Source organism: Xiphias gladius, chromosome 9 (assembly GCF_016859285.1).
Source record: "Xiphias gladius isolate SHS-SW01 ecotype Sanya breed wild chromosome 9, ASM1685928v1, whole genome shotgun sequence".
NCBI lineage: Eukaryota > Metazoa > Chordata > Actinopteri > Istiophoriformes > Xiphiidae > Xiphias > Xiphias gladius.
Window position 1 is genome coordinate 16,481,815 of NC_053408.1, and position 25,050 is coordinate 16,506,864.

The following is a 25,050-nucleotide window of genomic DNA, read 5'->3' on the forward strand; positions in this document are numbered from 1 at the left end:
AACAGGAACAAAATGCTGCTAAAAAACACAACTTAAGAGACATATGCAATAGTGCCAATGTTTTTGAACTTTTTAGCTATCACAACAGTCGGACAGTCAGCGCACAAAGGTGTATACATCCACACGCACACAAACACACACCCCCTCTCTCTCACATGCAAGCTGTCAGATTAACATCTATTCACTTCCCTGACTGTAGCAGATAAGTGTTCAAAAGCACACACGCACACACACACACACACACACACACACACACACACACACACACACACACACACACACACACACTTCTAATGAATCTCTCATGGACAGGAAAGAAAAAAAGAAAAAAGAAAAAAAACATTCAACATTGTAGCAATAACACAGACACTCCCGATCATCATCATCATCATCATCACATCCTCCTCCATTCCATTCGGTCATACTGTCAACACTCCTTTCATGCAAACACAGGCAGGCAGGAGGGCACCTTGTACAGCGAGTAAATAAGTGATCATAGTCATCATTAACATCATGACAATATATAATAACCAACTTGATTTCTCGAGTAAGAAAAAATACAATAGCGAGGTCAGTGTTTGAAGGGCAAAAACCAAAAAAAAAAAAAAAAAAAAAAAAGAAGACATCTCTGGATTTCCACAAAGTTTCACATATTTATCTTTTCTTTTAAAACAGAAAAAATAATGCAAAACAACCGACGTACATCAACAAGGAGATACAATTTTGCTTGTCAAATATAAGAGCAGTGTGTAACTGATGAGAAGGTGTGATGCTGCTGACATGGTGGGCGGGCGGCCGCTGGGTGTTAGCCAAGGCCACTGCTGTTGTAACATTTAGTTGTCCTGTAAGGTCTGTGTAGTTGTTGTGTTGTAGCTCTGTTTCAAAAATGGAGGGATTTGTGGAGGATGTGTCAACAACAAACCCAAAGGCATATAGTGCAAGTTTGGCTAATGTTGTTTTTGTTTAATTTCTTTTTTTTTTTTTTACCCTGGGTCCCATGTTGATGGCATATTTCCACCAAGGTAGAGGTGTCGGTACCTACTAAAAACACTCTCCTTTTCCAGATCTCAAAAGGTTGCTGATCGTCCATTTGATTCAGTAGTGTGGCATGTCCCAAATTTTTTAACAAACTCCAGATCCTTCCCACTCTCAAGCTTCCAAACATGAGAACTCAGAAGTTCGCCTGCTAGGTCTACAAGGGCTCAGTCTGCAAGTCTGAATTTTGAGATTCGACCATTAAATAGTAATACAAAAGAAAAAAAAAAAAAAAGAAAAAAAAATTGTGGCACACTAAAAACAGCAATAGCTAAACTTGTTGACTTGTACGACTCTGGCTGAGCCTGTCTACAGTGCATGCCTGAGTGATCGGGTCTCTGAATGCAGATGATGGGATTTGGAGTAAAAAGACAAAGAGCTATCCAGTTGAGTCCTAAAGAGTTTAATGGATTTCACTTTTTTCCCCGGTTCAAGTTTTACTGTTGTCTTCATTTAAAGTTAAGCAGTTAATGGGTATGTGTGAAAATAATGAATGTAGCCTTTTTGTAGTATGAATGTTGAGTGTCTGCATGTTGGATGACCAGTGTAGCTTTAATTCACGTCATCTCTGTGTGTAAATAAGTACAGAGTTTGACACATGTATTACAACTTGGGTGTAAAATGTGTGTGTGTCAGTCGGACCCTTAGATGGAGTCGGCCCCCCCGCCCAGCAGGTCCCCTGGCAGCAGTGAGGCGGGGCTGCCCATCTGGTGACGATCCTCCAGTGCCGGGGAACCCCAGAGGCTACTGCTGGGGTACCCCGCCCCGCTCATCCCACCCATCCCCCCCCACAGGCCCTGCCTCCCGGCATCCACACCTCCAGCCCCACCCATCCCGGTTCCATTGCTGCTCCACTGGGCGAAGATACCCAGCCCGGGCCCCTGAGAGGCAGACTGGTCCGATGAGCTGCCTGTGCTGTCCAGACTCTGCCATCCAGAGCTCGAAGGACCAGCTCCTCCACTTCCTGCTCCTCCAGCTGTGGCTCCTCCTTCTACTACTCCTCCCCCGCTGCTGCTTCCTGCTCCACCTCTCTCGCAGCTTCCTCCATTACCGTTAGCCCCCACGACGGAGGTTGCCGTAGGCCCGGAGCCTGTAGAGCCGACTGTAGTTCCTCCGCTACCCGCTCCTCCGGCCTGGGAATGTGCAATGTAGCGAGCCACATCCTCCTCGCTCACAAACTCCGCCAATATGGTGGTGTTACCCAGAACACACCTGGCAAAAACAAAAAAGTCTCTCAGTCTCTCTTAAATGATGTATGACATGAGAGTGATAATATAATGAAGTTATAAAAACTATAGACTGAGTCTTACATGTGGAGTGCGCTCTGGGCCTTGGCTGCTTCCTGTTTGGAGCCATAGCGAATCAGAGCTGTGCCCTGGGTCAGGCCAAGATGAAAGGTCAGCAGGGGGCCATGCTGCATGCAGATGGTCCTCAGTGTAGAGCCATCAATCTGAAGGAAGATACAGGATGGACGCAGGTGAATATAAAAGGGAGAGTGATAGTGATGGGCTTAGGTATGAAATTCAGAGCAGTGTTTCCATGTGTCTTTACTTTTATGTGCCTCTATGACTAACAGTGGCAGGCTTGTTTAATCTCCACTTCATGCATGCAGTAGGGTAATCACAGCTCCATAACATCACAACCACAAATTTTAAGAATAGAATTTTTCTCAGTTTTTTTCCCCACAGTAGTTTTATCTGTAAAATGTGTATGTTTGTGTGTGTACCTGTGGTGTGAGGTTACTGAGCACCAACCAGCAGCTTTCCCGAGAGCTGCCGTCACTCCAGGTCGAGCCTGCAGAGAGAGAGCAAAGAGAAAGAAAAAAAAATCTGAGTGACAGTTCTCCACATTCCCTGTAAACACATGCCCCACTCTGTTTTTCCCCACAGCTTCTCAAATGCAATAAATGATAAATAACTTTCTCCACTGCTTTAACCGAGGAAGGGTTGCTCTTTACATAAAATATAAATGGACCTTTATGTTTAAAAGAGCGCTGTGTTGTATCTCAGCAATCAGAACCAGTTGTTGTTGTTTTTTTTATCTCCAGTGGACATTTCAATCAGCTGAATATTTCAACAAGTGCTGTGCCTCAATGAGGAAAAGGGAAAACCTTGTGACCAAAACAACATGAAAAATGCCTTAGGGCATTCATTACCAGTGGTGCTTGAGCCACCGCCCCAGCCCCTGCCGGCCAATCGAGGGGCTCCTCCTGACCAAGGGGAAGGCGATGGCTGCTTTTGACTGGCTAGTCCTGGAGGTGGGCGGGACAGCTGGGTCTGGCTGCTGCCACGGCTGGCTTTCCAGGACTTATGTCCAATGGGCTCTGGGGGCCAGCTGGTCTTGTAGTCTGTGTACTTTGCTGTAGGGAGACAGAAAAGTGACTGAGTAAATGAAGGGGTGGTATACAGGTAAATGTAAAATCCATATTTGATGATAATCAGGGCTGTGTCAGTCGACATCCAGACAAGACCAAGACAATCAACAGTTAGGACAAAGACAAGACATTACGTTGAAGGTTGAGCAAGCTCACATTGTGGGATTACTAATATGTGTTGTAATTATGTCAGTTTCACATGGAAGGAAAGCATGCAGTCCAGTTTTGACTACAAACTAGCCAAGCGGCTGCAATTACAAAATTACATAAAATTCTTTCTAAAATAAAAGTTCTAAGATAAGTGTTTTGAGTGAGTGATTTCAGGTTCAATTATTATGGCATTAGCTAACAAATTTTCAAATCCAAGTCAAATGAAGATGGCAAATTCTAATCAGTTCTAATTTACTACATGTTTAACTGGCCCTCATTAGTAGCCAAACATTTCATTACTTAAACTTTGACTTTTTTTTCTAAATAAAAGACATTGAGACAGGGACAACATGAGAGTGAGAAACACAAAAGTCAAGACAAAGCAACACACCAGCCCAGTGTGTGTGTGTGTGTGTGTGTGTGTGCGCGTGCTCGTGCTCGTGTATGGTTACCTGAGTTGTGTGCGTTGTTGAGGGGACTGTCTGAGGCACTGTAGGGCCAGGCACCAGGTGAAGGCAGCAAGGTGTTGAGGGGAGGGGTGGAATCTGCAAACAAAGACACCAACCAGCAGTGTTAGAAATCATTTCATCGCTGAATGACTAAAAACTATAAAACTATTCCAACAAAAAGAATTTGTACACATCTATGGAGACCTGTTTATGTGCTAATAAACCTCTAGTTTTTATAGCAGCTGACACAGACCATAAAATGGAGTTGCATAGTGGCAGGGGACACTGGTTTGGGAAGTGTTTTCCATTCTGCATTCATATTTCAATATTTTCTTTAAACAATATCCTTAACGTTAATGAACACAGAACCACAGGGAACTCTCTCGGATGATGTGATGATCCTATGAGTTTATGTTATGGCCACCAGTTTTCATTATTTCACCTTTGTTCCTGAGAATTCATGTTTTGTCTGTAATTTTGAGCCTCACCCACCACTGCCATGGCGAAGAGGCCAGTCAGAGGCGCAAATCAGAGTGGTAACAAACTCAGTGAGGCTTTGCTGAACTGCTGAATTCATCCCAAATAGACCCAGAATTTATAAGTGAATAGATTTAAGCTGCAGATTGTTGTTTTCATTTTTCTCAACACTGTCATCTTAAGCTTCTACCCACCGTTGGTGGCACACGTAACAGAACTTTACACACAGTGACTGGATGTTTCTCGCTGAAATGCATCTTATGAATCAAGTGTATAACAACTTCAAAGCAGAATCGTCTACCTTGAAGTTGTTCTGTACACAGACAGGCCTGTAATTCCACTTTTCTAATCAGACCAGATATTTTTGAACAGAGATCTTAATCTTCTGCACTGATGATTTATCACGGAGAGTTTCATGCCCATCCAAGCAGTAAAACTTCTCTGGATGTGAGCCAAGCAACATTGTCTCAACAGTCCCTCCCATTTCCCAACTCTATAGCAGAAGTCTCTCCTTACTAATGGTAAATTCTTCAATTTGCTTTAATGTATATGTAGAGTGAACACAAGAAATTTGGAAACTTAAAAAACATAACAACCCCAAGAAGCTTAGAAAAACAAATAATTAAATGACAAGTTAAATTAACTGCTAGATACTGTTGTACTCAAGCAGTGTCACCAGACCAATGCTTACCTGTATTGTCTTGTAACAACTGGTGCTCAGTATCATTGAGGCTGGGGGACACTGCATTTCCCATCATGCTCCCTGGGGTCATGTAGGGGTCAGATTCAGGGTCGACGCGGTCAATCCCCTTCCAGGGCACACCAGGCTGGAACTCTAAAGATGGAACACACATGAGTGCTGCTGCAGCCAGTTGTTAAAAGGCAACACAATACAATACTGAATAATCAACACTTCAACATGAGAAACACCACAGGTCATTACTCCAACTTTTTTAGACCTAAAGAGAACACATTCCTACTAACACACAGAATTCTTTTTTCTCCATTATCTTTTTTTAAACCCTTTTGGATCCTCTAGCTCAGGTTATCACTTCAACGCTAACTTGTCACTAACCAGGGGGCCAGCTGGGCGTGGTAGTAGGCTTGTTAACCATCTTGCCTGGGGTGCGATGCCAGTTGTCACCCAGCCCGTCTCCAACCATCATGTCATACTGAGAGTAGGGCGAGCCCCCTGGCATCTTTATTGGGGTAACAGGACCTGGGAGGTTGTCAGAGGGTGATGACAATATATTATTAAATCACTGTTCACAAATCACCTTAACATGACCTCACATCTAATTCCATTAACACTGTATCTCCCTAAACACATTCATTACAAGTCTTATCAAACACAAGGTTTGTATAAAGAAGCAAACAAACAAACATAGAAAAATATGTATAAATAAATAAAATCAAAGGCAGCTCACCATTTTTATGGAATGCATTCTCAGGTGATGATGTTTCTGGAGAAGAATGTCCCTCCATCATCCATTTGAAACGGGACTGCTGACTCCCTAGGTCCTTCAAGCCCCCATGCCCCCCCACCATAGAACCACCCAGGTCCAGACCTGGAAGGTTTACCCCAGAACCAAACCCTGCTCATAGGAAGAGACAAAGAGAACACAGTCAAACATGAAGGGGATTATTATGTTTTAACATGTATCTAGTTGGTGCTATAAAAAAAAAACAAAAAAAAAAACACCACCAAAGTCTGTAATTTATTCAACAAAAAATCCAAGTAAAAATATTTTGCAGTGCTAAACAGATTGTGGCTTTAAAGGTGACCTTTGGGAAATGTGGTACATGCACACTACATTGGCATGAGTGAGCTTATGTTCCTTAATTTTTTTTTTTTTTTTTTTTTTAAATAAAACCGGTCTAGGAACAACTGCTTACCAGAGTATGATCCGAGAGTTTTATGGTGCATGTCGGCCATAGAGCCTGCCAGGCCTGGATGGGGCAGGGGATCAGCCACAGGCAGTTTGGGACCCCCAATGCCACCTCCACCATGGTGGGAGGGGGAGAGTTTCGAGCTGCTGCCTAAACCCCCGACCTGCTGCTGCTGCCTCTGCTGCTGGAGCACTGCCATGATCCTGGCCAACTAAGGAAACACGACAGAAAAGGAGTCAGCAGCTGGAAGGTGGAAGAAAAAAGGTGACAAAGGAGTGTGTGATATGTGTGTGTGTGAGGGGTTTGATGAATTTAAATACAAGACATATATACGTGTGTACCTGCTGAGGGTCAGCCTGCTGCCGCACATTTGGCGTGAACTTCCTCTGGTTTTGCAGTAGCTGCTGTTGCTGCTGTTGCGGCTGCTGCTGTTGGAGGAGGAGCTGACAAGCCTGAACGAACACAGACAGAACAAAACAGAAAAAGAAACAAAGAGGAGTGAGATGGCAACAAAATGGAGACTGAGACAAAAATTCAACCTGCACAACAATTTTCAAGCTTTACACCGACAAACCCATTTGTCAACTGAATGTTATTTAGACCAAGTGTCAATCTTTGGACTCATCTAGGAGGTAATTTTCATTATCTTAATATTTTGTGAGTCACAGCTTTAATAAAAGTTTGTTTAAATACATCACTGTTAGAGAAGTTTGTGGAATGATTTTGAATAAAGCCACAATTTATAATCATTTGAATGCGTGATTTGATTTCAAGGGTTTTGTGGGTGTTCAGAATCATTTATGGTGAGTCATCCTACATCTGTCCTGACTATCGCACGCTATACATGAGGATTATTAAACAAGAAGAAATTATTAAACAAGTTAGAAAACAGGAGAAATGTATGTATTGTGCTGCTGCTCACCAGTTGAAACTGAATGTGAGGTGGGTAGATGCTGCTGAGCATGGCAATATGCTGAGGGGACAGCTGTGGAGGGAACACACCTCCCCCAACTCCTGCCACTCCTCCCACGCCGCCAACACCCCCCACGCTCCCGCTGGGAGGGGGCATCTGCTTCAGCACAGAGCCTGGCACCTGGAGACAGACCAAACGGCAGGCAGGCACACCTGTTACCAAAGATACACTTTGGTGCTGTAACCACCAGCAACCACATTAGCTTAGTGTTTATTCCCGATTAACATTGATTCTCTTTCATGTTCTTGTTAGCTGGTGTTAGCATGTGACTCGACCAGATTGAGTGAATGAAAGGGATTCAAATCCTGGACAAGACATGCATCCCACTTTGTTTTCTTTAAAAGTAAGCAATAAACATGATCAATGTTGTCCTGAAGAGTGATTATGCAGTCTGGGGACGGCACTGACTAACAGACGCCATGCACAGAGCCAGCGGACCATGTTGTGTAAGCTCATACAAAGGAGAATAAGACAATTACACTTTACGTAAGAACGTTCACAACACAAAGACAAGTCTTTGAAGTATGCAATCAACTCCATACATAACCTGGATATACTGTGTTGATCCCACATTGGAGGCAATGTGCTGATAAAAGTTTCTCCACCGTTACTTCACTGCAAGTTTTCACCTTAAAAATCAACGCATGTGAAGTGCATGAAGCTACGAAAGTCATCAAACCCGGGTGTCTCCATTTCATTTTCCCGCACAATAGGAGTTTTTTTTTTGGTTTTGTTCTTGGCTTCATGAATAACTGAACTATGCCAACACAGGCTGTAAACATACAGCAGCAGCAAATAACATGTTGGTTTCCTTTAGTCCTTTGAGTATTTCAGAAGAGCTGAACACCAGCTGATCATAACAAGAAGAGCCACAGAAATTGCCCTTACAAGTAATTACTACAGAAATGGACGTTGCAAAACGTTAAATCAATCTCCCACCGTAAGTAATTCAGCTTTTTTTCTGGCTACTTAGTTGCAGACATAAACAGTAAAGATGAGTCACCCTAAAACTCTTTTACAGTGACTCAACCCACATACTGTACTTCCTGGGTTAATGCTAAGCATGAAACATATCATCAGGTGGAAAGTATACTGATTAGCAGAGTAAAAGCATAAGCTTAAGTACCTGAGGTGACAGGAACTGATGAGGCACTTGCGCTCGTATCCCTGGGGACTGGTTTATGGTTGGGACACTTGGCTGGTGTCTTGACTGAGCCATCCCTCCACCACTGCCAAAGATACTGTGACCGCCCTGTGATTGAAGATGGAAGATTAAACCTCAGAAAATCCATAACAGCATAGAAATACATTTGAAAAACACACTAATACAGAAGAATTTGGGGGCATACTTGTATGAGTATCTTACAATAACAGAAAACTATAAGAATTTAATGTAAAGATGTTAGGACAGAAACAAGAGGAGCAGTTATCTTACTTGTCTAAAAGGAATAGTGTGGTTGAAGAGGGAATGGGGCTTGTAGACAGTGGGTGGTGAGTACAGAGAGCAAGGACCCTCCTCCCCAAGGCACCCATCCTGATTGGTCAAAGGCAAGGTCTGTCACAGTGACAGCCAGGGGAAGACCAATTTGAGCGGTGGCGAAGGGGGGTGGGGGAGGGGGAGGGTTGAAACGAGGAGAAATGGGGCAGACCAGGAAGAAAAGGTAGAATCACGAGAGGAAATAAAGAATAGTAATAAAAGGACAAAATTTTATCTAGACACAAGAAAGACGTAAGAGACAGACTGCTAAGGTGTCAGTGGGGCGTTACCTTGTCATAGTAGGACCCAGCATCCCCAGGTGCTGCCTCTTTGGAACCAGGTGGACGATAAGCTAGCCCCCCTCCTCCTCTTCCTCCCTTCCTCATGTCTCCATTGTAATCACTCATTCCAATGCCTCTTTTCTCCGCCTCCATCTTTTTCTCCTGGAGAGAACCCGGAGCCAGGTCAATGTTTGGGCCACTGGGATCATCATTCTGTCCAGCAGAAAAGGCCAACATCATGATCATGACCATCATTAATAACAGCACCATCATCACTGAGTAGAAAATTACCCCCTGTTAAATGCCTGTACATTTAGGCTATATAACAAAGCTCTGGAAAAGATTACACAGCATTCTACAATATTTCCTGCTTTGCCCTGTCACAATAAAACTCAGGTAATGTGTAAAATACCAAGATATTTTCTGTCTTACCAGAAGCCCCATGTTAGAGAACTGTCTGTTGATCGGGCTCATCCACGAGTCTCCTCCGACAGCCTTCAGTGGACCCTGATACACAAATACAAAATGAGCCATTGATCATTTTGATTTCTAAAGTTCTACCTTCTAAGGGTTTTAATAGAGAAATTTGCCATACAAAACCTAAAGAAAACGTAAGGCTTAGTTTGAACTTGTTTTTGTCAAGATTAATTTTCCCTAAAAGTCAATCACCTTGTTGCTGGGCTTCTTCCCAGTGTGGCTCTGTCCCCAGCCCCCGTTGCTTCCCTGTCCCCAAGACGAGCCGCTTCCCTGGGAGCTGGTGCTGTTCCACATGCCGCCTCCCTCCTCCTCATCCTCCCAGCTAGAGTGACGCGTGGCTGCCACAGAGCCCTCTTTGTCCCCCCAGCCATCTTGCATAGACTTTGAACCTGTAAGGAGGGGAGGAGGAGAAGAAAAAAAACAAAACAAAAAAAACAAACAGTTACTCCCATTAACAGATATGAAATTGATATTCATTCTCATGTTTTTCCTAACGAACTATTAAGCATGTCATCATCCCAAAGGCCAACCTGGCACAAGCAATACAAATCTCATATCATAAGATCCTCAAATCAGATTGTATGGATATCCCACAGTTTAGATTCAGTTGAAACCAATTTTCAGCTGTTGTTTTGTTGGTTTGCTTTTTAAACAAATGTGCTTAGTTTTTATTTTATTTTCTAACCAGATTTGATGGGGTTGGGAGAAGGGTTTCCCCAGCCAGTTGTCTTCCCTCCAACATTGTCAGGGTCTCCCCAGCCAGTAGGGGTATCACTAGGCTTTCCCCAAGCTGCCGTCCCATTGTCTACCGTAGGACTAGTTGGAGAAGTACCACCCCAACCTGACAGACCTGCAGACACACATTCACAACACAGGGAGTACTTTAAGTAAGGACAACTATTTCTTTCAATTCAAGTCCAATGTCTGGACTCCACACATGCAGGCTGATTCTTCACCAACTTTATTTTATGTAGCCTGAGGCCTATGGTAACTCTCCTCCATGTACTTCTTTGATGAGTTTTTGGCTTGATGTGGTCTGGCACATTGATCCAAATTCAAAGCATCCTCCCTGCAGTTATAGTACTACCCAGCAAATACACACTTCCAGAAAATCTATTTATAGGTAGGTAAACTATCGTGGCTGACTGCCGTTACTGTGGTTTTTGAGATCAAACTGCAGAGATAGCAAGCAGGTGCCTGGCTGAAAAACGACTGTATCTTTCATTACTCAGTTGTTGCTTAGTTACACAAAACTTCAACACAAGCCTATAAAACAGCTATATAAACATTCCCAAGAAAGACAGCGGATGCAATTAATGTCTCAGTTTTTCAGCAAGCACACATAAAAGACAAACAGATGTCAAGAAACAGGTTTGCTAATTAGATCTTATCTTTCGTTCCTCCTGTCTTTTAATTACGATAAAAATAAATAGATAACTTTAATTTTTCTTTTTTAAATGTATGAATCAAGTTCTTTTATTTTTAATGTTAACTTCAAAAATCACAATATTAGTCAAATTCAGTTTCTAATGTCTTACCCATAGCTGAAGCTTTCCCTGGTCCATGGCCAGTGTTGAAGTCCCTGTTACCTCCGAGCCCTGCAGCCTGCCTGGTAGGCTGCTGCTGTATTGGAGGTCCCTGCTGTTGTTGCTGTTGTTGCTGCTGTTGCTGTTGCTGCTGTTGCTGCTGCTGTTGCTGCTGCTGTTGTTGATGATGATGTTGTTGTTGTTGTTGCTGCTGCTGCTGCGGCGGCTGCTGCTGCTGCTGCTGCTGGGCCTGACCCTGAACATGCAGCTGCTGGCCAGCAGGGGTGTTGTTCTTGTCCCACAAGTTGACCGGCTTGTAGTTGTAATGGGTTGGGTCTCCCCACGCTGATGTTCCATCGTCTATCTCATTCTTCCTGCTTATCGATTGCGGCGAGGGTTCCTCCCAGCCACTTGGTTCAGATCCACTTCCGCCTCCTCCGGGGCCACCAGGGATGGGCCCCGAGGTCCAGCCTGAGCTTTGGTTCGGATTCTGGGCTTGAGAGATGGGTTTCCTCCCTCCGCCCCCTTGCATAGCCCCTTGGTCCAATGCTTGCTGAAGCTGTGGATGCTGATTGCGGGGCTGTGATTGTTGCTGTTGCAGTTGTGCCTGCGGGCCTGTGATGGAGCCCAACTGGCTGTTTGGCATCTGGTGCATTTTGTTTCCTCCACTCCAGTTTTGATGGGGTTTGGACCCCATACCCCCAACAACACCCATTCCCCCTCCTCCACTCCCTCCTCCCCCTGCTCCCCAGGTTCTCCGTGGAGCATTATCATCCCAGCTTCCCCAACCACCCACACCTGAATCCACACCTGAGTTTCCACCTCCATTCTTCCTCTCATCCTCCCATCCCCCTCCTCCACTATTTGATTTGGACTCTTGCTCTCCCCAGTCCCTACCTGCCCCAACTTTCTGTCCTGATCCCCACCCACTTCCTCCTCCATTCCCACCTATATCTTTCCAACCCCCTGCCCCTTTCTCATTCTGACTTCCTCCCCAGCCTCCACTCACTGGGTCACCCTGTTGCCCAGGATTGCCCCATCCTCCTCCATTTCCTCCTCTACCACTGTCTCTCCATTCCTCATTCCCCCAACCCTTGGCCTCCTGGCCATTCCCAGTCCCCATCCCTTCTCCACCCCAGTCTTTAGCCTTCCCCTGCTGGTTATGTCCTGGTATTACCCCTGACCCCATACCCGGTCCTGTTGTGGTCACTGGCCCAGATTGTGAGACGCCAAGATTCCTCATGTTGGGGCCTGAAGGTGGTGGGGCTCTCCCAGACAGAGAGGCCCCACTACTGCTACTGTTGCTGCTGCTCTCCCAGCCCTCTCCGGAAGACCCAGCAGATGGACCCAGGGAAGGATTGACCCCTGGACCTGCTGATTCAGTGATTAGGGTCCTGGGTCCACTAGAATACTGAGAAGAACCAGCAAGAGAAGATGGGTGTTTTGATGTAGCTGATGGCAATCCACCTTTACTCTGTCCTCCATGTTCTTCAACATCCCAGGCTGTGTTTTGTCGGATCTGTGTTTGGCCCCAGCCTGTGTTGGACAGGACCCGTGGGTCCAAATCAGACCGGCTTAGCAGGTTCTGTAAGGCAGCTTCAGCATTAGGTGCCTGGCGGCGAGGACGACTCTGACTGCTGTTCGGTCCGCTCCCGTTTCTGGAATTTCCGCCACTGGATGAAGATCCTCCCTGTGCTCCCTGTCCTCCTACTCCCCCACCCCATTCCCCGGTTTCACCCTCTCCCTTCTGATTGTCCCAAGCTCTGGTCATAGTGGTGGCTGTTGAGGAAGACGAGGAGGTGGCAGGGGGGTTGCCAGCTGTGCTTCCCCCACTACTGCTGCTGTTACTGCTGCAGGCTCCACTCATTCCCTCTCCTCCTGGATTAGCTCCTCCAATACCAGTGGAGCTCCCACCCCAATCACCAGATACTCCTCTCTCCCCTCCTACTTCTGATGACCCCCACCCTCCCTGAGATACCCCAGAGGTTTGACTACTATTTCCCCCAGTTCCAGCACTGCCCCAAGCATTAACCCCACTAGTGGAACTTGGATACCCCCAACCCGAGGTCCCATTATCCCCTTCAGCAGCTCCGAATCCCCCTGTGCCACCTCCTCCACCCTCCCATCCATCAGTCCTTGAGGCACCCGTTTTGGAGTTAGCTGCAGGGTAAGAAGGCTGGCCTCTCCATGAGGAGGCAAGACTGTGGTCTCCCCCACTCATCCCGCCTCCTCCCATACCACGGTCCATTCCTCCCCCAATCCCTTCCCCCCCTGCGATTTTTGGTCCCGCTGATTCGCTGTCCCACTTCCCCCCTCCCATCTCTCTGTCTCTGGATTGCATTTGGTGAAGTTGGTGCTGATGGGTGCTTGATTGATTCACAGATAAAGGTGGGTGACCCCCCAGCACCCCGACTGCCCCACCTCCCAGCCCCAGGGAAGCAGAGTTGTTGGCAGACAAAGACCCTCCAGGGCCCTGGTGATGGAAGGAAGACCGAGTTCCTTCCCCTGCAGCAGCGGGCCCATCCTGCTGCACCAGGGCAGGCCAGGCCGAAGGGTTGGCATTTGGACTGAAGTTGGCACCTGGAATCCCACTGCTGCCGTCAACGGGGCCACTGGCATCATGGCTCCCTGGCACAGCGGAGGCTTTGGAAAGTGAGGAGGGCTGTTGTAGCAGAGGCCCAGCTGCAGCTACTGCATTACCTCCTCCAAGATGACGCTGGGAGGCAGCCGTCCCCCATGCCACACCATTGGACGACTGCATACATTCATTGGGCAAAGAGAACGAGGAAGTGGGTGAGGATTGGTTGCCAGAGGCACTGATGCTGTTCACAGGCATTCCATTGTTGCTGCTGCCCCCTCCAGCCCTGGTGAAAGAAGCTCCTGCTCCATCACTGCCAGCGATGCTAGGCCACTCCTCCAGGTCGTTGCCATCGACAATCACCTTCTCCCTGCCCTGAGAGGAGGTCTGGCTGCCTGAGCTCGCCCCCCACATGGAATTTGCATAATTAGAAGTAGTAGTAGAAGCAGCAACTGATGATGAGGTGAGGGCCAATGAGGAGGCAGCCGCACCAGAATCTGAAAAAGCAAATCCAACAGGATATACTTTAGGGGTCAAAAGGAAGAAATGTTAAAAGAAATTATGTAAATAATCTTTACATGGAACAGATCTATTCTAAAGGTGATCTACAGCATTCCTAACACTAACCTGAGACAGCAGCCATGTTTGCATTTGGGCCATCCCCTCCTCCTCCCCCTCCCAGCAGCATGGAGGACAGTGGCGGCTGACCCCTCTTCAGTAGCACTTTATGGTCCTGCTGGCAGCGGAATCGCGGCGGCACTTCTCTCGGCATGTAGCGCGGTTGCTGCTGAGGCGCCTGGGCTCCGCCTCCGCTACTTGTACTGCCGTTTCCTGCAGCACTAGGGCCGCCAGCTGTGGAGGAAGAACTGGTGGTGGAGGTGGGCAGTCCGTTGGCCACCGCCAGGCGCTTGGCATTGTTGCCACCCTGTGAAGGGGTGGCAGCAAGGCCAGGGCCTGAGGTGGCTGGGGATGGGGAAGCAGAAGGGGTGGGTCCAGGGCTGGGGGAAGCAGAGCTGCTCTGAGTAGCAGGAGACTGGGTAGACGCCGGCTTGGTCAAGTCTGGCACTGCAGGAAGGGCAAGGCAGAGAGAAAAGCAGAGGGGAGGGAATTAAGCATCATTTAACCAAGTACAGACGGATGACAAATTAAAAGGAAAAAGCTGAGAAATAAGTGGACAAACAAGATGACAATGTCTCCATTTATAGGCAAAAGGGGTCACTGAATGTTTTGATTATTATGAAAGTGATCTTAATCATATGCTATGGCCTTTGCAGTTACCAGAACTCAAGTTAATTGCGCTCTCTGCCACCATCATCAAAACACCAAATGAGAAGATAGTGTTCCATCCCTCCCGTAGAGCTCCAGGGACTTGTAGAATCAATGCCAAGCTGTTCTGGCAGCTTGTTGTGGCCCAACACCTTACTAAGACACTTTATGTTGGTCTTTCCTTTAATTTGTTACCCAACTGTAGTTTTTTAAGAGAACAGTGCACAACAATTTTCTGTAATTGTAAACATATTTTTTGGTATAAAATCAATAAAGAAAAGGGAAGATACCACAAACAATTCCCTTATGCAGATGTTCTGAGTTCATGAATGTTGGTCTAAGCCTTTTTGTTTTTCAAAACAACAACAAGCACATACAGAAAAAGACAGACAGAAATAAAACTTAAAACACAGACAAATACAATGAAACTGAAAAAAATAGATCAATTGTCAGAGGACAGATAGATTAACTTGGGTGAACATAGCAAACACCTAATATCTATATCTTAACATGTATACATACATCACATAGCTGCTTACCTTTGTTTTTTTGTTCTGTAACCTAAAATAAACAGAAAAAAAAAAAAAACACACACACACACATTAGTTGCTAAATAATTATTTAAAAAACGCATCAAAGTGAGGACAAAAATACATTTCATTTCAAATGTCAAACTTCTATAAAATAACTTGATTTGAGAGGAGATGAAAAAGAAGGTATAAGACAGGAGAAAAAATTGGGTTTACAAGAATGAAACTGTGGTTGTGGTTAGATAAAGAAAAAAAAAATCTTCTGAGTTTAGGTGTGCCACAATAATAAATGTATCGTTCCAAACATTCAAGATCCTGTAGTTGTTGAGACCTGCTATATCTTAAGCAGTGTTCTGCTAAAACTGAAAGACGTAATGCAAACATTAATGTTTGGTCATCTTCCCATTAGTTCCATTTCATATTTTCAAAACAGGACAACTTAAAACTCATCCCAGGTCAATGAATTCTTTCAGAATTGTGCCCCATGCAAACTTTTGTTTTCTTAGAGAAATTATGGTGATTTGTTATAAAAGATTAGTCCATTTAGAATGACAAAGTTTCATTTTTAATGTCCATTATTCTGCCTTTGTGGCACAATAATTCACGATTTTAACCAATTTTTTTCTGTCTACATGAACTCAAGAGAAAACATGGTTCAAAAATAGTTTTCTTTATTAAAACTATACTCCGTATATGTGCAATTCCAACAAACAACAACAATAACCTATCTTGTCTTTCGTGGTGACATTGGAAAATTAGGGAGCTTAAGTTTGCTGCGGTTTTGGAATTGGGAAGGGAGCTAGCATCAGAATCTCAGAGACACACATTGCTCCCATTCCACTGCATGCTTTTGTTTCAGTTGCTGGAATAGTTTTGTCGTGCTGCAACTTTTAGTTCTAATGAGTTTTTAAAAACTTTACACAGCATGGTGGTCTGTTCCACGTCAAACCTTGCAAAACTGAACCATTTCCACGTCACCTATGTAATATGAATACCTGTCTTTGGTATTATTTCGTTATCTTCAGCGACTGCTGCTGCCATTACTGACCGGCAAAGCTCGGACCTGCAGGCGTCTCCAAGGAAATGACAACAACCTACGTTACTGTTGTAACTACAGAGAACTTCTTGCGCTGGTGTTTGAGTGACAGCAGAGGAAGCAGTAGTCTATATTTTGCGATAAATCTACTACTACTACTACTACTACTACTAATCTAGTACTTCGAATTAATTTGATATATTGCCCAGCCCTAATATGAGTACATCACATTACAAGTTCTCATATTGTCATAAACCAACATCTGACAGGACATACTGTAGATCTGAATTAAATCTATCCAGCTAGTACAAGACAGTGGCACACTTTAAGGATGACAAAATTAACTGCAACAAGCACAATCTTTTCATGTCAAGTTTCCCTATGTTGAAAACTGTCATTCACACATCCAGATTTACCTATGCTTATACTCAGTGGTAGTTGGACTAATATTTACATCCAAGAGAAGCTCTTACATGAGAATTCATGGAACCACTTTCTTTTGATACAAATGTAAACCTCTCATAAATACAGGTGGAAAATATGAACACAGTATAGTCGTAATTCATCCCCAATACTACACAACCCCAAATAAGCAGAAATATTATACCTAATCAGAAAATTTAAGGCCAACAATATACTCCAAACTAAATATGATATATATGATTTTTTCTCAAAACTTATCAAACTGTTGTTGGACATAGTGCTGCTACATGTTTGTTCAATGGTGTTGAACGCAGATGGAGAAGTTTGCAAGTCATTGCAGGAAACAGATGCAAATCATAAGCCCAACATCACAAAAATTTAAACCAAATATGGTTCCCTACAGAATCAAACTGTTTATGCTATTTTAAAAGACAGCAGTGTCTCCTTTGGTTTGTAACATTGTTGGCCAATCTAGATGTATTTTAGTGATGAAGCTCAACCCAGCATATTGTGTGAACACACAAAATCTTTGTTTAATTTTGAATAGATTGCTGAACTTGAACACGCTCACCTTCTGAGAGGCTTCCCTTTTCCTTTTTTCGTCTTTTTTCCTTTTCTTGTCTTCCATGAACTACTGCTCCTGTCCTGATACTCCTTTCTTCTAGAGGAAAAAAAGGACATTACAAAATGTGGCCACACATTCACCATTTTAAAAATCACTGAGTGCTTCTTTGAGTAGATAGTGTTTCAACTGTAAAGTAAATCATTGCTCAAAAACATAGACCAATAGTTAATGATGACAGCAGCTAAAAATCACGGGAAAAAGACAACATAAGGGTTGCATCATGGCCATGTGAGGCTTCACCCATGTGTTTAAGCGACAATGGACTTCATGCTCTACTGGATGAATCGACCATCAGGTGCTTGAGCTAAGAATACTGCTGGACATGTGGGCAACAAACACAGTAATTATCCCTATCAGAAGCATGCATAATACTGTAAGCTGATCACACTTGTAGGTTCAACCAAGTTAGACGGTTTACAGGAGGCATGATTTAGTCATCTCATCAGCACACTGATTGAATCTGCATGTGGTTAAGGAAACCATAGCAAGTGACCAGCTGAAGGTTTGAGACCCATGCTCATGCTTTAATTGTTTCTAAGATGGAGTGGAGCAAATCCCCAGGGTTAGGCTCTTTAACAGCTGTGAGACAAGAAACTTCTCCACTCCAAGAACACCAAATAATGCACTGTCATTAGGATCCACAATATAGGAACACAGAGCAGGCTGATATGGACAAATCCAACAAATATATTTTTTCTCAGATACCTCAATATTGACAAATAGACGGTGCTGCTATCTTAATATTGGGTTATTAGCTTTGAAGATATTTAGGGACAAGATTTTCTTTTCCTAAAGAAAAAAAAAAAGAAAAAAAATCACTAAAATAAATGGGCAGGCATTCACTGTTCATTGAACTTAGTTTTAACAGTCTAATAGGCTTACAAAATGTTGTCACTCAAATGTAATGTAGCCAGGAATGCACTTATTTAAGACAATAGTATGTTAGAGTATGGCAATAACCAAAATCCTGCAGGATATTTAAGGTCAAATTGCCATGTAGAAATAAAATTTTCCGTTTATTGACTAATAAATGAACAGACAGTTTAAATGCATAAACTTACTTCTAAGCCCTGACGGTGTCTGTCTTTAGTCGATATCGGTTTTGCTTAGTGCCATAACAGTTGCAGTAGACAGGAATCCTTGCATCACGGAAAACAAAACCAACAGCCTACCTAAAGAATTTCTGACCTCAAGCCTGGCGGATCAGAAAGCCGGAAAGATAGACTGCTTATTACAAGCTGTCGGATCTGCATTCAGCTCTGTCCAGCTACCCTTCAAATCACGGATATAAGCTACTCCAGCTAATGTTGCCTTACCTGTTGTGCTGTCAACGTTGTTACAAGCTCATCAGCATTTAGCTAGGTAACGTAAGAGGATAGGAAGATCCGAGTTTTCTCTAGCTAAAAATCGTTAAACCGTTCGCGAAAATCAAAGACATAATGGTGGTTAAAGTCGCTTAAACTGTACCATGTTATAAACGGAATAGCCAACCACAGGTCATCCCAGCCCTAGCAAGTTTATACAAGCGACAATTTTGATAGATGCGGCTGGTAAATTATTTCGTCGATGGCTAACATTAAGGAGTGGTTTCACCCCATAAAATACGCAGACACAGAACAGCGAGCACTTTAACAAGTTGACAGTGACGAGATCAATCTGCATAAGTTTGGTAACTATTCTGTTCTGTTTACACAACGGTCCTAAACAGCAAATACACCAAGCCCGCAGCCAAATATCCACCTCTGCTAATGCACAGCCACAAATACTGCTACATCAGTGCTAATGCTATCGGACGTTAGCTAGCTGGGTAAGCTACCTACTGACAGCGGCTACAATTAGCCAGGCTAACGGCGTCGTATTTCATTAACAAAGTTGTTACAGTCATTTTGCATGTAGAAAATTACGCTATGGTAAAACGCTTGGAAATATTACGCACATATCCAGCTACTCACCTCAAGAATCACATATGAAGAAAAGCTAGCGTGCTTGCTAGCTAGCTTAGCTAAAGTGCTTCAGTGCGATTTTTTTCTTAGCTTTTTGAGGCATTCGTCGAGGCTACAAGAACAGCGACGCCTGAGCAGATAGTCAAGTAAGTGGCAAATGATGAAAATACACGCTTAATAAGCTACTGGTTTGTAAATAAGTACTAACGTTGTAATAGTGTAAACCCTAATGTGCAGAAGAATTTAAATTTCAAAGCGCTGTGGAGTCAGTCGGTTGACGGGCGGCCATTTTGCTGCTCAGTATGAAGCGTCTCCAATGGCCAGCCTGTGGCAGCTGCGTGGAAGCTCTCTGACTGGCTGGCTCCTACCGAGAGGGATGCATAAAAAACGCTTCTTGACCTTCATAAACTTTTAAGAGTCAAACTCAGGACCACCATACATGTTTCGTAGGTCAACAGTCCTCCCAAATAGGTCTAATAAAGTAGCGACTGGAGTCTTAACAGAGAACAGTCAGCACTTTGCTTAAATTTGCGAATTCACAAGAGCTGCTCATAACTTTCTCTTGTTAGCATGGGTCCGAGAAAGAGAGGAGCAAGGAAAAGGAAAACTGAAGAGGCTTTGGGAGGAGAGAAGGAAGCAGAGGACATTGAGGAGAAGGAGGCTGATGAGAGAGGAGATAGGAGAAGGAAGGACCGTGGAAATAAGAAATACATTGGAGCTCATGTTGGCATTCAAGGTAAGGTCTAATGTCACCTCCTTAAGTAAGTAAAAGACACACACTCACTCACAGTTCTTGTGTGGCCTCTTTTATGTGTCCTCAGGTGGGATATGGAAAGCGGTGGAGTCCTGCACAGAGATGGGTGGCAGCAGTTTTGCCCTGTTTCTGGGCTCCCAGCGGTCATGGAAGAGGCCAGCCCTGGACCAGACAGCAGCAGCCAAGTTTCGGGAGCAAATTTCCCTTCAAGGGTTTGACCCAGCACACATCCTGCCTCATGGGTCCTATCTGATGAACTGTGGGTCTCCTAAAGAGGGTTTGTCCTGCACTGATGGATTTTTCCTTCAAATTCTGCCCTTGACCTTTCTCCCTTCGTCTCTGATTCTCAGTTACTTTCCCTTGTCTGGCGTTGGTCAACAACTGTGTCTCTTCTTCTCTTCTGACATACCTCCTCTGGTTTGTGTAACGTGCTGCACCCAGATGTGTTTGAGAAGAGCCAGGCCCTGTTGGTGGATGAGCTCAGCCGTTGCAGCCTCCTTGGCCTCAACCTCTACAACTTCCACCCCGGCTCCTCGCTGGGCTCCATCACCACCGAGCAGTGTGTGGACAAGATAGCAGGCGCCATTAACCACGCTCATCAGCACACACCTGCTGTGATTACAGGTACAGGGGGTGGACAGCATAACAGAAACATGCAGTACTATAAAGTAACAATGCACTATGAAGTACGATGAAGTATCACCCTTCCGATGCAGCTTATAATACCTGGAAATTTTTCACTGTCAGAGGTGTTGATACACCTCAAGGGTTGTTTCTATACTCCATCTGTTGTATTAAAAACATGTTTTAAATGTATTTGGTTGTGTGATGATGAGGTTCAACTTGCAACTGATGTTCCTTTTTACTGATGCATTTTTTTGTGATATATTTTAGAGATTTTTCTCTTGCTGTGCCACATAATTTTACTGTATTTGTGACTGATGCATCTGCAGTTCATGGTGGAATTATTGTAAAACATAATTACAAATGCGGCTACTCCAGCAGATCATATTCAGTTGAATTAGCAGCGTGGTAGCCCTAACAAAGATCCCTTAATCACTATTATAAAAAAAGAGTTTTCAAGGAATACATGAGCTTAGAAGTAGAATGAGGTTGGATAGTCAGTGGTGTTGGTACTGCCTTGGTAGAGAGTCAGTAGAAACCTCACACTGACTCACAGACACTTAATGGGATATTTGCCCTATAACACTAAAAAACACAGCCTCAAAAAATAACACGTTTGGATGATCTTGTCAAACACTGAACATTATGAGCATCGCGGAAATAGGAAGTACTGCAAGACATTGCTTTATTGAGCATTTGAATCTCAGTGTAGCGAGAGAACTTAGTCAAAGCCAAGCCCAGTGCGCACAGTTTCCTTTAGTGGGTTAATTCCATCTGCATGTAATTCATAAAATCAGGCTTTAATATGTTATGTACCTCTCCAGGAGGATTTATTTTTCACTACCACAAGTCAATTATGTAAAATAAATAAATAAATAAATTTCCACCACATCACCATCTCATATGAAACTATTTGACCTCAGATTGACCTTTGCATTATTACATAACTTTGCAAAACTGACCGCAGGCTTGACACCACTGTTGCATTACTTGTGATTCATGGCACCGACCGCAGTCTTTATGACTCACATACCCCAAATGCCACTGATGTGACAAGAATAAATTGCAGTGGGGAAAAAACACTGAAGCAGTAGCAAAAAGTTCCCTCAGGCTATGCTTCAGGAACAAACAACAGCAGCCAAATCAATCTAGTATGTGTATCAGGTGTTGTACCAGGTTGAGGGAGATACACCCATTTAAATAACTCCTACTGTATCAAATTGATAGTGCCTTCTTTTCCTTTGGCCTCCATGTGGTCAGTGTTGGAGAACATGAGCGGTCAGGGCAGCACGGTGGGCGGTAAGTTCTCTGAGCTGAAGAGCATCATAGACAAAGTGAGAGACCAAACCAGAGTTGGAGTGTGTCTGGATACCTGCCATGCCTTCGCAGCAGGTAAGTGAAACCAGGGATGGACCTTTTTTGTCCAATAAAATCCGTAGGAGACAGATGAGAGTCCCTATAAATAGTTGGTGTTCAGCACCATTTCCTTCCCAACTAACAAGTTAACACAGTCCACTTTCAAAGGGCAGCTAATTGTACAAGAAAAACCTATTTTCCCTCTAGTTAAAGTCTGCTCATTCTTCACGGTACAAATCTAAAATCTGCTTGATATCTAAGCTTAAAACAAGGCTGCTTTTGATTTGGAGGAGAAGCCTGTGAAGCCTTTTAAAATATGAAACTGTCAATAGGGATGCTTGTGTTTTGTTTGTTTTTTTTTTTTTTTTTTTTTTTTTTGGTGCTGATCTTGTCTTGGTAGGATATGACCTGGCTGCAGAAGGAGGCGTGAGGGCCATGCTCAATACGTTTGACCAGGAAGTGGGGCTCCACTATCTCAAAGCCATCCATCTCAATGACTCCAAAGGTGCAGCTAGAAAAATAATTCAGACGCAGATTAGCAATTAACAAGTAGTTCTGAATTCTACCCCCTTGCATGTCAATTGATAAACTCTGTCTTTTTCTGTTTCCATCTTTTCTGATGTGCAGGTAAACTGGGCTGCAACCTTGATCGCCATGAAGATGTCGGTAAAGGTCACATTGGAATCTCTGCTTTCCGAGACATTGTCAATGAGCCCAGACTGGACGATATCCCTCTGATCCTGGAGACACCTGGGCGGTGAGATAACTGCAGAGATAAGGAATCTGTCTATATGAGATAAATATGATCATAGCCTTGAAAACCACAATAATATATCTGCCTAAATCACAAAGTAGGATTATTGTAGATGAATATCTAGACCTAATTGAGTTATTTTTAGTGTAAGTTAGAAAATTTGATTCAAATTACTATTGAGCCTCTGATTTTAAAAGTCATAACTATTTAGTCAATTAAAGTTGGGTAAGATTACCAAATAACTATCTATCTTAAGATGTAAGTATACCGTAGATGTGTTTGGTCTAATATATTCTGGATTGAGTCTTCAGTACTTTTTGCAGTGCTTTATTTTGTTTATTTTAAAAACACAGAAAAAACAACATTAAAAAAAAAAAACAAGATACGTGCACTGTATGAAAATAGAAGACGTGGCCATTATGATAAGTTGCTTCTATCAGATCTTCATATAGACTAAAAGTCAAGTTCGCATCTCTTAAATAAAAAGAAAATAAGTTGCGCAGTGAAATTGTAACACGATTGTTTCGTCCTTTTCCCACAGGCCAGGATTCGAGTATGCTGAGCAGATTGAATTTCTCTATTCCCTCTGTGAGAAAAAATAGAAAACGCTCTTACTGAAGAATTAGCACTGCTAAAGTGAACCCTGCAAAACCACAGCTCGTGTCCCATAAGAGAACTGAAGTGTTTCTCAAGGACCAAAGTGGATGGGTGGTGGAGGCCGTTGTCCTTAAACACACTCAGAATTTGTTTGTTTGTTAATCCCATTGTGAAAAGTTTCAGCGAGAAATGTTCTTTGTCACTGAGTGAGTGTTGAATAGTAGAAAAGTTGAATAAATGTGCTGTTGGAAGATTTTGGCTTGTGCAGAGTGGTCTTGTTCACAGTGAGCCATGAGAGGGCAGCAAGAACACACAATTGTAACACAAACCTAACATGGGCTCCTCAGTGCTTCTGGTGTCAAAGGATGCAGGTAGAGGTGAAAGAATGTGTAAAAATCCAACTCGCATGCACATTTGCATTTGACTGTCACATTTTTAATGTTGCAGTCTAGATTTATAAAACCTAATATAGTTATTGACTTTAATTTCCTTATCTGATCTTATCTGCTCCTTATTTAAAAAAATGCTAATGTGATACAGTATGAAATGATACATTGTTTCACCTGTAATTTTACCATGATATGAAGTGATGAGAAAATGTGAAATGTCTCACTTTAATTAACATCTCATGTACGTCTGCAGTGGCCTCCACTGTATATCTGATTGACTAATGTCATATATCTATATAGATTGTATAAGGACCCCCTCACCATACCCATACCACCCTCATCCATACTGAGCTCCCCCATTCCTCTACAGATTGGTCCAGCTGTCGAATACCAACACCTTGGTGCAGCTGTTGACCCCTGGGAGGACAGCAGTTGATTGTCACACCTACTCTAATGTCCCGTGGTGCATATAAACATGCATGTACACACACACACACACACACACACACAGGAAAAAATTCCCTGACATTGGACCTTGCAACTGAGGCTAGTGGATGAAAAAGCTGTAAGACGAGAAATGTAGAGAGAAACAGTCGGGTTAGGTGTTTTGAGCTGTTTCTATGTGTTGACTCCATGGCTGCACTGTGACTCATAGTACTCAAAATAACGCAAACATGAGCAGACACAAGTTTGATTGTGTTTCCCTGAGTTGAAAGCCTTAACATTAGTCTTCAACTTTTACCACAATTAAGCGTGTTTATTTCACACAGAAGATTGATATGACAGTTTGCATACGGGAGGTAGAGAGGCATGGAGTACAGTAGTAACAGTAAAGCGGGGGGAAGTGATGCCTCACGCTTTCATCACACATCATTACACCAGCTTAACAGTAATGTTTTGTTCCCTCAATTATCTGGCTACTAAGAATTTAACCTTGCACTTCTTACTCTTTTGTTTACATGCAACATTAGTAATCTTGGAATTTGAACTTAATCTGCTTATGCATTGTGGATAAGAGTGCAAAGCAAGAGCAGGTCCAGACAGTATGTCTTTCAGTATATTAACA

The 25,050-nt window shown here is 43.6% G+C and overlaps 2 protein-coding genes across 13 annotated transcripts; one reads left to right on the plus strand and one right to left on the minus strand.

The window, feature by feature from the left end:
- Nucleotides 1-592: 592 nt before the first annotated feature.
- tnrc6b (trinucleotide repeat containing adaptor 6B) lies at nt 593-20,397 on the minus strand. Of its 8 annotated transcripts, none has more exons than XM_040134645.1 (22): nt 20,299-20,397; nt 17,514-17,600; nt 15,493-15,514; nt 14,315-14,752; nt 11,122-14,184; nt 10,269-10,433; nt 9,776-9,972; nt 9,539-9,613; nt 9,116-9,268; nt 8,784-8,903; nt 8,475-8,600; nt 7,298-7,468; nt 6,717-6,827; nt 6,382-6,586; nt 5,913-6,080; nt 5,561-5,704; nt 5,177-5,320; nt 4,012-4,104; nt 3,191-3,394; nt 2,762-2,829; nt 2,346-2,485; nt 593-2,247 (listed from the first exon to the last, which is right to left on the minus strand). In XM_040134645.1, exons 2-22 carry the CDS (start codon nt 17,568-17,570, stop codon nt 1,680-1,682), a joined length of 6,432 nt encoding a protein of 2,143 aa, XP_039990579.1. In that variant the 5' UTR covers nt 17,571-17,600; nt 20,299-20,397; the 3' UTR covers nt 593-1,679. The 8 variants fall into 8 exon arrangements, with proteins under 8 accessions (XP_039990579.1, XP_039990578.1, XP_039990585.1 ...); XM_040134644.1 differs by having other exon boundaries at nt 9,116-9,319; XM_040134651.1 differs by lacking the exon at nt 20,299-20,397 and adding an exon at nt 19,719-19,853 and having other exon boundaries at nt 9,116-9,319.
- si:ch211-141o9.10 (probable endonuclease 4) lies at nt 18,780-23,848 on the plus strand. Of its 5 annotated transcripts, XM_040134655.1 has the most exons (10): nt 18,780-18,929; nt 19,276-19,374; nt 19,601-19,656; nt 20,080-20,246; nt 20,332-20,541; nt 20,706-20,888; nt 22,149-22,280; nt 22,645-22,749; nt 22,872-23,001; nt 23,540-23,848. In XM_040134655.1, the coding sequence occupies exons 4-10, from the start codon at nt 20,081-20,083 to the stop codon at nt 23,598-23,600; spliced, it is 987 nt and encodes a 328-aa protein (XP_039990589.1). In that variant the 5' UTR covers nt 18,780-18,929; nt 19,276-19,374; nt 19,601-19,656; nt 20,080; the 3' UTR covers nt 23,601-23,848. The 5 variants fall into 5 exon arrangements, with proteins under 5 accessions (XP_039990589.1, XP_039990588.1, XP_039990587.1 ...); XM_040134654.1 differs by lacking the exon at nt 19,276-19,374 and having other exon boundaries at nt 18,793-18,929; XM_040134653.1 differs by lacking the exons at nt 18,780-18,929; nt 19,276-19,374 and adding an exon at nt 19,047-19,236.
- The last annotated feature ends 1,202 nt before the right edge of the window (nt 23,849-25,050 follow it).

Coding starts and splice junctions, on each gene's coding strand:
- si:ch211-141o9.10 (XM_040134655.1), top strand. CDS start 20,081: ATGGGTCCGAGAAAGAGAGGAGCAAGGAAAAGGAAAACTGAAGAGGCT. Junction 20,542..20,705: donor CTGTGGGTCTCCTAAAGAGG/GTTTGTCCTGCA, acceptor TGCTGCACCCAG/ATGTGTTTGAGAAGAGCCAG. Junction 20,889..22,148: donor CACACCTGCTGTGATTACAG/GTACAGGGGGTG, acceptor CCATGTGGTCAG/TGTTGGAGAACATGAGCGGT.
- tnrc6b (XM_040134644.1), bottom strand. CDS start 17,570: ATGGAAGACAAGAAAAGGAAAAAAGACGAAAAAAGGAAAAGGGAAGCC. Junction 9,320..9,538: donor TCTCTAACATGGGGCTTCTG/GTAAGACAGAAA, acceptor TCTGCTGGACAG/AATGATGATCCCAGTGGCCC. Junction 2,248..2,345: donor GCCCAGAGCGCACTCCACAT/GTAAGACTCAGT, acceptor TGTTTTTGCCAG/GTGTGTTCTGGGTAACACCA.